This window comes from Oncorhynchus gorbuscha, linkage group LG10 (genome assembly GCF_021184085.1).
Source record: "Oncorhynchus gorbuscha isolate QuinsamMale2020 ecotype Even-year linkage group LG10, OgorEven_v1.0, whole genome shotgun sequence".
In the NCBI taxonomy this organism is placed as follows: Eukaryota; Metazoa; Chordata; class Actinopteri; order Salmoniformes; family Salmonidae; genus Oncorhynchus; species Oncorhynchus gorbuscha.
In genome coordinates, this window is record NC_060182.1 from 726,647 (window position 1) to 738,911 (window position 12,265).

Below are 12,265 nucleotides of genomic sequence, written 5' to 3' on the forward strand. Positions count from 1 at the left end.
AACATTACGAGCACAACAACAACAACGGTATTAACACAACAACAACAACATTATTAACACAACAACAACATTATTAACACAACAACAACATTATTAACACAACAACAACATTACGAGCACAACAACAACAACGGTATTAACACAACAACAACAACATTATTAACACAACAACAACAACATTAACACAACAACAACAACATTATTAACACAACAACAACATTATTGACTCAACCTGTAACACATCAACAACATTATTGACTCAACCTGCAACACATCAACAACATTATTGACTCAACTTGCAACACATCAACAACATTATTGACACAACCTGCAACACAACGACATGAATATTTCCTATGCTTGTTGCCAATATAAAAACATCTCACCTTCTATTACGAACGTCTGGATGACAAAATACAACACCAAGATGAGCACTGTTATAGCTGACATCACCAGGCCTAGACAGAGAGAGACAGAAAGAATGATGTGTGTAACTTTATGACGATGTTATGTTACATCAGGCCATACTAATTTAATTGACTGTATAACTTTATGACACTGTAATGTTACATAAGGCCATACTAATTTAATTGACGAGCAGAAAATGGAAGAAATATCCACCCAAAATAAAATGACTCCAAATTCAGAGGTGAAAATGGGGGGGCGGGGTTTGTCCTGTTTCACATTTGTTCAAGTGTGTGACCTGTAAAAGTGTGTGGTATTAACTGGAAAATATTTTTTTGCATATCCCACTCCCCTAAAACACACTTGGAGAGTAGGGTCACGGCCAGGGATCAGCCATTATTGATAGTGACCCTGGAGAAATTTGTGTGAAGTGCTTTGCTCAAGGGTACATTGGCAGATTTGATAGCAAGTGGCTTGTTCTGGTCCATATAGTGTTTGTTTTTGAACTTGTAATGAACTGCTTTCCTTCTTTTTTACACAGAGTGTTCATGGACCTGACTTTTCGGGAATTGTTGTTTGTGCCTCACCACCTCTTCCCCTTTCAAGAACATCTGAACATCCACAGTGGACACACATCTGAACATCCACAGTGGACACACATCTGAACATCCACAGTGGACACACATCTGAACATCCACAGTGGACACACATCTGGGCAACCACAGTGGACACACATCTGGGCATCCACAGTGGACACACATCTGGGCATCCACAGTGGACACACATCTGGGCATCCACAGTGGACACACATCTGGGCATCCACAGTGGACACACATCTGGGCATCCACAGTGGACACACATCTGAACATCCACAGCGACTGGCTCATAAAAAAAAACAAAATATTGCATAGTTTTCTATGTACTATTTTTTACATTATTAGCTCAGGAAATGTTGTGTGTCATTACATACATCCGGAAAGAACTATTGGATATAGAGCGGTGGTTACTCACCAGAAATACCAGCATTATGACCAGGAATACGACTTCCCTGGACCAGATCCTTTGTTCACTCTCCCCGGAACAATCAAACTTTTTCCAGGGGCCGACTCAAAACCTCGCCGGCAGAGGAGAGGCACTCGAGGCGGCCTGCTAGTTCGACTTAGGAGGCGCGCACACCACCTACCGCTTCCGAGTATATTACTTGCTAATGTCCAGTCTTTGGATAACAAAGTTGATGAGCTTCGAGCAAAGCTTTCTTTCCAGAGAGACATCGGGGGCTGGAACATACTTTGTTTCACAAAAACATAGCTCTCTCTGGATACTCTGTCGGAGTCGGTAAAGCCAGCAGGATACTCAGTACATCATGCAGACAGGAGTAAATATCTCTCAGGGAAGTAGAAGGGCTGAGGGGTGTGTTTCATGATTAACGACTCATGGTGTAATTCTAGGAACATACAGGAACTCAAATCATTTTGTTCACCAGACCTAGAATACCTCACAATTACATGCCAACCAAATTATCTCCCAAGACAATTCTCCTCCGTCATCGCCACAGCCGTTTTACATCCCACCTCAAGCCGAAACCTCGATGGCCCTCGAACTTCACTGGACTTTATAGAAACTTGGAAATCACACATCCCGAGGCTGCATTTATTGTATCTGGGGATTTTAACAAAGCAAATCTGAGGACTAGGATGCCAAAATTCTATCAACATGTTGACTGTCCTACTCGCGCAACCAAGACTCTCAAACATTGCTATTTAAACTTCCGGAATGCTTACAAGACACTCCCCTGTCCTCCTTTTGGCAAATCTGATCACGAATCCATCTTGCTCCTCCCGTCCTATAGGCAGAAACTCAAACAGGAAGTCCCCGTGCTTCGTACTATTCAACGCTGGTCTGACCAATTGGAATCCACGCTTCAGGATTGCTTTGATCACGTGGACTGGGATATGTTCCAGGTAGCGTGCAAAAATAATCTAGATGTATACACAGATACTGGGACCGAGTTTATAAGGAAGTGTATCAGAGATGTAGTACCCACTGTGACTACTAAAACCTACCCATATCACCTCTACCTTACCACCCTAGACCCAATTCAATTCGCCCCAATAGATCCACAGACGGTGCAACCTCCATCACTCTGCACACTGCCCTATCCCATCTGGACAAGAGAAATACCTATGTAAGAATGCTGTGTATTGACTTCAACACCATAGTACCCTCCAAGCTCATCATTAAGCTTGAGGCTCTGGGTCCGAATCCCGCCCTGTGCTACTGGGTCCTGAACTTCCTGACAGGCCGCCCCTAGGTGGTGAAGGTAGGAAACATCATGACTGCGTGGCCGTGCATGCCTCCAACTCAATCATCAAGTATGCAGACGACACAACAGTATTAGGCTTGATTACTAACAATGACGAGACAGCCAACAGAGAGGAGGTAAGGGCTATGGGAGTGTGGTTTCAGGAAACAACCTCTCACTCAGCGTCAACATAACAAAGGAGATGATCGTGGACTTCAGGAAACAGCAGAGGAAGCACCCCCCTATCTACTTCGATGGGACCATAGTGGAGAAGGTGGAAAGCTTCAAGTTACATGGCCTACACATCACTTACAAACTGAAATGGACCACCCACACAGACAGTGTGGTGAAGGAGGCGCAACTTAGCCTCTTCAACGTCAGGGGGCTAAAGAAATGTGTCACCTAAAAACCTCACAAATGTGTATATAGTCTTAATTCATTCCTCCTTGGATTTGTGTGTGTTGGGTATATATTGTGTAATTTGTTAGATATTACTTAGATATTACTCCACTGTCGGAGCTAGAAGCACAAACATTTCGGTACACCCGCAAAAATCACATGTATGTGATCAATAACATTTATTTTATTTGCTGCCTACATACAGACCTGAAATCATTGGCCACACTAACAAATGGATCACTAGTCACTTTATTAATAATGATGTTAACATATCCTGCATTACTCACCACCTATTACATTCCCTATGCCGCTTGGTCATTGCACATCCATTTATACGTACATATTCTTATTCTATCCTTTTACTTACATTTGTGTGTATTAAGTAGTTGTTGCGGAATTGTCAGATTACATGTTAGATATTCTGCACTGCCGGAACTAGAAGCACAAGCATTTTGCAACACTCGCAATAATATCTGTTTACCATGTGTAAATCTGATTTGGAATCGCTTGTACTGTTCCTTGTCAAGGCCCTTCCTGCTGAGGTCATGCATCATGTCAACTTCTATATCAATGATGTTAAATTGTTGTGCAATTTCACCATGTGTTGTGGGCTGCTGTTCCAGTTAAGTCAGTCAAACCGGTTGCAACAGGATATAGGCTCTTTTCAAAGGTCTCTTTCAGGTCTGGGTTTTTGGTTGTTTGTTTCACCTAGGCTCATCATGGTGCTACACTGTTTCACACGCTTTTCCTTTGGATTTTTCCATCTTCTCCATGGCCAGGGCAGTTCCCTGCAGCCCCAAGTTTAGGCAGGGTGTCACCCGGTGCTGTTCTACAAGTGATAAGCATGTCAAGAGGCTTGAACAACCATAGATGGTTTCGTGGTGTAGACTACCATCAGATTGATCGAAATGTAACTTGTTGAGAGAGACTCAATCTTCACTGTAGTTCCCTCCAATTACATTTTGTAATTGAATTTTTGTCCCCCCCCAATTTTATAATTGGAATGTGATACAAAACGCGGCAACGGTGTGCTTTCGGACCATGCGGACACATCCGGACGGTCGGGTAGGCTGTTTGGAGTATATATGTCTTTGAGGACGACATGGGAATGGAGATACAGTTGAAGTTGGAAGTTTACATACACCTTAGCCATACATTTAAACTCAGTTTTTCAGAATTCTTGACATTAAATCCAAGTAAAAATTCCATGTCTTAGGTCAGTTAGGATCACCACTTTATTTTAAGAATGTGAAATGTCAGAATAATAGTAGAGAGAATGATTTCTTTCAGCTTTTATTTATTTCATTACATTCCCAGTGTGTCAGAAGTTTACATACACGCAATTAGTATTTGGTAACATTGTCTTTAAATTGTTTAACTTGGTGTCAAACATTTTGGTCAGCCTTCCACAAGCTTCCCACAATAAGTTGGGAGAATTTTGGCCCATTCCTCCTGACAGAGCTGGTGTAACTGAGTCAGGTTTCTAGGCCTCCTTGCTCACACACGCATTTTCAGTTTTGCCCACAAACTTTCTAGATGATTGAGGTCAGGGCTTTGTGATGGCCACTCCAACACCTTGACTTTGTTGTCCTTAAGCCATTTTGCCACAACTTTGGAAGTATGCTTGGAGTCAATGTCCATTTGGAAGACCCATTTGCGACCAAGCTTTACTTTCCTGTCTGATGTCTTGAGATGTTGCTTCAAAATATCCACATAATTTCCCCCCCTCATGATGCCATCTATTTTGTGAAGTGCACCAGTCCCTCCTGCAGCAAAGCACCCTCACAACATGATGCTGCCACCCCCGTGCTTCACGGTTGGGATGGTGTTTTTCGGCTTGCAAGCCTCCCCCTTTTTCCTCCAAACATAACGATGGTCATTATTGCCAAAGAGTTTTATTTTTGTTTCATCAGACCAGAGGACATTTCTCCAAAAAGTACAATCTTTGTCCCCATGTGCAGTTGCAAACCATTGTCTAGCTTTTTTATGGCGGTTTTGGAGCAGTGGCTTCTTCCTTGCTGAGCGGCCTTTCAGGTTATGTCGATATAGGGCTTGTTTTACTGTGGATACAGATACTTTTGTACATGTTTCCTCCAGCATCTTCAGAAGGTCCTTTGCTGTTGTTCTGGGATTGATTTGCACATTTCACACCAAAGTATGTTCATCTCTAGGAGACAGAATGCATCTCCTTCCTGAGCAGTATGACAGCTGCGTGGTCCCATGGTGTTTATACTTGCATACTAATGTTTGGACAGATGAACGTGGCACCTTCACCTCTCAAGGATGAACCAGACTTGTGGAGGTCGACAACTATCAGACAGAAGCTTGCCTGGTTTCATGAAGCCATCGCTATCAGACAGAAGCTTGCCTGGTTTCATGAAGCCATCGCTATCAGACAGAAGCTTGCCTGGTCTCATGAAGCCATCGCTATCAGACAGAAGCTTGCCTTGTCTCATGAAGCCATCGCTATCAGACAGAAACTTGCCTGGTCCCATGAAGCCATCGCTATCAGACAGAAGCTTGCCTGGTCCCATGAAGCCATCGCTATCAGACAGAAACTTGCCTGGTCCCATGAAGCCATCGCTATCAGACAGAAGCTTGCCTGGTCCCATGAAGCCATCGTTATCAGACAGAATCTTGCCTGGTCTCATGAAGCCATCGCTATCAGACAGAAGCCTGCCTGGTCTCATGAAGCCATCGCTATCAGACAGAAGCTTGCCTGGTCTCATGAAGCCATCGATATCAGACAGAAGCTTGCCTGGTCTCATGAAGCCATCGCTATCAGACAGAAACTTGCCTGGTCTCATGAAGCCATCGCTATCAGACAGAAACTTGCCTGGTCTCATGAAGCCATCGCTATCAGACAGAAACTTGCCTGGTCTCAAGAAGCCATCGCTATCAGACAGAAACTTGCCTGGTCTCAAGAAGCCATTGCTATCAGACAGAAACTTGCCTGGTCTCAAGAAGCCATTGCTATCTGAGGATACCTTTCATATGAATATATCAGAGTGCCTAGATAGTTACCACAGACATATTTGTAGAAAGTAAAAGTCAATGATAGTTTGAAGTAGTCAATCCACTGCCTCCACTGGTCTTCAGGTGTAGAGTCCAGTAGGAAGCAAGGGTGATGTTGGGACATTTTCTCCAAACCTTGCAACAGAGTGTTATACTGAAGGCTTACCAGTCCGCATGATGTTCTCATAAAACGTTCAACTCTGGTGTGTGTTTGTGAATGGACTGTTGGTGACGTCTGGTCAATGTGGGATACTGCCATGGACGCTTTCACATGCACCACATCCTCTCTGACATCTCATTTGGAATACAGAACAAAGAAACAGGAAGTTTTAAAACATAAAGCTTTCCAAAATACAGAATAAACAGTGCAGTTTTGCATCATCAGACACAGTGAATCTACAAGGAGTGGTAGCTTCCCATCATCAGACACAGTGAATCTACAAGGATTAGTAGCTTCCCATCATCAGACACAGTGAATCTACAAGGAGTGGTAGCTTCCCATCATCAGACACAGTGAATCTACAAGGAGTAGTAGCTTCCCATCATCAGACACAGTGAATCTACAAGGAGTAGTAGCTTCCCATCAACAGACACAGTGAATCTACAAGGAGTGGTAGCTTCTCATCATCAGACACAGTCAATCTACAAGGAGTAGTAGCTTCCCATCATCAGACACAGTCAATCTACAAGGAGTAGTAGCTTCCCATCATCAGACACAGTCAATCTACAAGGAGTAGTAGCTTTCCATCATCAGACACAGTGAATCTACAAGGAGTAGTAGCTTTCCATCACCTCAGCCACGCTCAAGGTACTAAACGATATAACTGCCATAGATAAAAGACAGTACAGTGCAGTCGTCTTCATCGACCTGGCCAAGGCTTTTGACTCTGTCAATCACCTTATCCTTATCAACAAACTCAATAGCCTTGGTTTCTCTAATGACTGCCTCGCCTGGTTCACCAACTACTTTGCAGACAGAGTTCAGTGTGTCAAATCGGAGGGCATGTTGTCCGGACCTTTGGCAGTCTCTATGGGGGTACCACAGGGTTCAATTCTCGGGCCGACTCTTTTCTCTGTATATATCAATTATGTCGCTCTTGCTGCTGGTGAGTCCTGATCCACCTCTACGCAGACGACACCAATTTGTATACTTCTGGCCCTTCCTTGGACACTGTGCTAACTAACCTCCAAAAGAGCTTCAATGCCATACAACACTCCTTCCATGGCATCCAACTGCTCTTAAACGCTAGTAAAACAAAATGCATGCTTTTCAACTGTTCGCTGCCAGCACCCGCCCGCCCGCCCGACTAGCATCACTACTCTGGACGGTTCTGACCTAGAATACGAGGACAACTACAAATACCTAGGTGTCTGGCTAGACTGTAAACTCTCCTTCCAGACTCATATTAAACATCTCCAAACAAAATCAAATCTAGAATCGGCTATCTATTTCACAACAAAGCCTCCTTCACTCACGCCGCCAAACTTACCCTAGTAAAACTGACTATCCAACCGATCCTCGACTTCGGCTATGTCATCTACAAAATAGCTTCCAATACTCTTCTCAGCAAACTGGATGCAGTTTATCACAGTGCCATCCATTTTGTTACCAGATCACCTTACACCACCCACCACTGCAACCTGTATGCTCTAGTCGGCTGGCCCTCGCTACATATTTGTCACCAAACCAACTGGCTCCAGGTCTTCTATAAGTCTATGCTAGGTAAAGCTCCGCCTTATCTCAGTTCACTGGTCATGATAACAACACCCACCCGTAGAACACGTTCCAGCAGGTATATCTCACTGATCATCCCCAAAGCCAACACCTCATTTGGCAGCCTTTCCTTCCAGTTCTCTGCTGCCACGGACTGGAAAGAATTGCAAAAATCGCTGAAGTTGGAGACTTTTATTTCCCTCACCAACTTTAAATATCAACTATCTGAGCAGCTAACCGATCACTGCAGCTGTACATAGTCCATCTGTAAATAGCCCACCCAATCTACCTACCTCATCCCCATACTGTTTTTATTTTATTTACTTTTCTGCTCTTTTGCACACCAATATCTCCACCTGTACATGATCATCTGATCATTTATCACTCCAGTGTTAATCTGCTAAATGGTAATCATTCGCTCCTATGGCCTATTTATTGCAATTACCTCCTCATGCCTTTTGCACACAATGTATATAGACTTAATTTTTGTCTACTATGTCATTGGCTTGTTTATTGTTTATTCCATGTGTTTATTCCATGCGTAACTGTTGTTGTCTGTGTCACACTGCTTTGCTTTATCTTCGCCAGGTCGCAGTTGCAAATGAGAACTAGTTCTCAACTGGCCTACCTGGTTAAATAAAGGTGGAATAATAAATAAAAAAATAGAAATCATCAGTCACAGTAAATCTACAAGGAGTAGTAGCTTCCCATCATCAGACACAGTCAATTTACAAGGAGTAGTAGCTTCCCATCATCAGACACAGTCAATCTACAAGTAGTAGCTTCCCATCATCAGACACAGTCAATCTACAAGGAGTAGTAGCTTCCCATCATCAGACACAGTCAATCTACAAGGAGTAGTAGCTTCCCATCATCAGACACAGTCAATCTACAAGGAGTAGTAGCTTCCCATCATCAGACACAGTCAATTTACAAGGAGCAGTAGCTTCCCATCATCAGACACAGTCAATCTACAAGTAGTAGCTTCCCATCATCAGACACAGTCAATCTACAAGGAGTAGTAGCTTCCCATCATCAGACACAGTCAATCTACAAGGAGTAGTAGCTTCTCATCATCAGACACAGTCAATCTACAAGGAGTAGTAGCTTCCCATCATCAGACACAGTGAATCTACAAGGAGTAGTAGCTTCCCATCATCAGACACAGTGAATCTAATCTACAAGGAGTAGTAGCTTCCCATCATCAGACACAGTCAATCTACAAGGAGTAGTAGCTTCCCCTCATCAGACACAGTCAATCTACAAGGAGTAGTAGCTTCCCATCATCAGACACAGTCAATCTACAAGGAGTAGTAGCTTCCCATCATCAGACACAGTCAATTTACAAGGAGTAGTAGCTTCCCATCATCAGACACAGTCAATCTACAAGTAGTAGCTTCCCATCATCAGACACAGTCAATCTACAAGGAGTAGTAGCTTCCCATCATCAGACACAGTCAATCTACAAGGAGTAGTAGCTTCTCATCATCAGACACAGTCAATCTACAAGGAGTAGTAGCTTCCCATCATCAGACACAGTGAATCTACAAGGAGTAGTAGCTTCCCATCATCAGACACAGTGAATCTAATCTACAAGGAGTAGTAGCTTCCCATCATCAGACACAGTCAATCTACAAGGAGTAGTAGCTTCCCCTCATCAGACACAGTCAATCTACAAGGAGTAGTAGCTTCCCATCATCAGACACAGTCAATCTACAAGGAGTAGTAGCTTCTCACAAACTTAATTGATCGGAAAAAGTGACACAATCTATTCATAAAAATACCTGTGAAGTGATCTCGGTTTGCCCAAGGCTTGGATATTGAGGTAGAGAGCAGACTACAGTAACCCCAAAGCAGATCTTGATCCAGTTTGGGTGCCCTGTGTTGTGTTTCCAGGTATCTGTTGTAATCGTAGGATCCAAGGCCCTGTGATGGGGGTCCATATACCAGAGTGCTTTGGACATTCTGGTAATGAATATTCAGCCTATATGGACATAAGAAAAGAGGAGAAATACAAACATTTGAGTCTGATTATCATTATTAAGTAAATTAACTATGAATGACTTAACATTAACAAACATCAATTAACATAATATAAGATGTATAATAGAATACAACATTCTAATCTGTACCCCGAATGAAAAAATTATTGACAAAAAATAAACAATTTTTATCAAATGTAATGTATAATGAGTTCTTTACTTAAACGCATAGCCTAACTAGGCTTGAACAACATATAATTCACTTCTTCACAGGTTTATCTAGACTTTCTAGAAGAAACAGGACTATATATGAAGAAGTTTAGCCCAGTAAAATGGATGCAGAACTGAAAAAGGTGCATTCTCCTATCTTCTAGATTCAAAACATAATTTAACGTGATGAGTTAGAATATTTATGTCACACTGTTATTTGTACTCTCGTTATTATCCTGCAGTCGCCAGTACCGAGTCACGTACGGCTTCATACGAGGTCACGTCCAGAGTCACTGAACGAGTCACGTACGGCTTCATACGAGGTCACGTCCAGAGTCACTGAACGAGTCACGTAGGGCTTCATACGAGGTCACGTCCAGAGTCACTGAACGAGTCACGAACAGCTTCATACGAGGTCACGTCCAGAGTCAGTGAACGAGTCACGAACGGCTTTATACGAGGTCACGTCCAGAGTCACTGAACGAGTCACGTACGGCTTCATACGAGGTCACGTCCAGAGTCACTGAACGAGTCACGAACGGCTTCATACGAGGTCACGTCCAGAGTCACCGAACGAGTCACGTACGGCTTCATACGAGGTCACGTCCAGAGTCACGAACGAGTCACGTACGGCTTCATACGAGGTCACGTCCAGAGTCACGAACGGCTTCATACGAGGTCACGTCCAGAGTCACTGAACGAGTCACGTCCAGAGTCACTGAACTCACGAACATTCACGAGTCCAGAGTCACTGAACGAGTCACGTCCAGAGTCACTGAGTCACTGAGCAGTCACGTACGGCTTCATACGAGGTCACGTCCAGAGTCACTGAACGAGTCACGTACGGCTTCATACGAGGTCACGTCCAGAGTCACTGAACGAGTCACGTACGGCTTCATACGAGGTCACATCCAGAGTCACTGAAGGATTCAATGACCAAAAGGAGCATCCTATCGGGACATCTACAGCAGTGGTTCCCAACCTTTTTCGGTTACTGTTCCACCAACTAAATGTTGCTCTGCCCAGAGTACCCCTGATTTACCACATCATTTGCATTTTTACCAGTAGTCCTATGGTCTCATGAGTCTTCTCAAGTACCCCCTGTGGAAAGACCCAGTACCCCCTGTGGAAAGACCCAGTACCCCCTGTGGAAAGACCCAGTACCCCCTGTGGAAAGACCCAGTACCCCCTGTGGAAAGACCCAGTACCCCCTGTGGAAAGACCCAGTACCCCCTGTGGATAGACCCAGTAACCCTTTAGATAGACCCAGTACCCGCTGTGGATAGACCCATTACCCCCTGTGGATAGACCCATGTACCCCTGTGGATAGACCCATGTACCCCCCGTGGATACACCCATTACCCCCGTGGATAGACCCAGTACCCCCTGTGTATAGACCCAGTATCCCCTGTGGATAGACCCAGTACTCCCTGTGGATAGACCCAGTACTTCCTGTGGATAGACCCAGTACTTCCTGTGGATAGACCCAGTACCCCCCCCTGTGGATAGACCCAGTACCCCTGTGGATAGACCCAATACCCCCTGTGGATAGACCCAGTACCCCCTGTGGATAGACCCAGTATCCCCTGTGGATAGACCCAGTACCCCCTGTGGATAGACCCAGTACCCCCGTGGATAGACCCAGTACCCCCTGTGGATAGACCCAGTACCCCCTGTGGATAGACCCAGGACTCCCATTGGATAGACCCAGTACCCCCTGTGGATAGACCCAGTACCCCCTGTGGATAGATCCAGTACCCCCTGTGGATAGACCCAGTACCCCCTGTGGATAGACCCAGTACTCCCTGTGGATAGACCCAGTACCCCCTGTGGATAGACCCAGTATCCCCTGTGGATAGACCCAGTACTCCCTGTGGATAGACCCAGTACTCCCTGTGGATAGACCCAGTACACCCTTTAGTACCCCCTGTGGATAGACCCAGTATTCCCTGTGGATAGACCCAGTACCCCCTGTGGATAGACCCAGTACCCCCTGTGGATAGACCCAGTACCCTATGTGGATAGACCCAGTACCCCCTGTGGATAGACCCAGTACTCCCTGTAGATAGACCCAGAAACCCCCCCTGTGGATAGACCCAGTACCCCTGTGGATAGACCCAGTACCCCCCCCTGTGGATAGACCCAGTACTCCCTGTGGATAGACCCAGTACCCCCTGTGGATAGACCCAGTACCCCTGTGGATAGACCCAGTACCCCCTGTGGATAGACCCAGTACCC

General features: G+C 44.7%; 1 protein-coding gene across 1 annotated transcript in view; it reads right to left on the reverse strand.

The window, feature by feature from the left end:
• LOC124045442 (plasma membrane calcium-transporting ATPase 3-like) overlaps nt 1-12,265 on the reverse strand; it is a 461,204-nt gene that overhangs the window by 107,706 nt on the left and 341,233 nt on the right. The window contains exon 4 of the mRNA XM_046364731.1: nt 387-458. Coding sequence (XP_046220687.1) covers nt 387-458 — 72 coding nt within the window. The remainder of the gene's footprint in view (nt 1-386; nt 459-12,265) is intronic.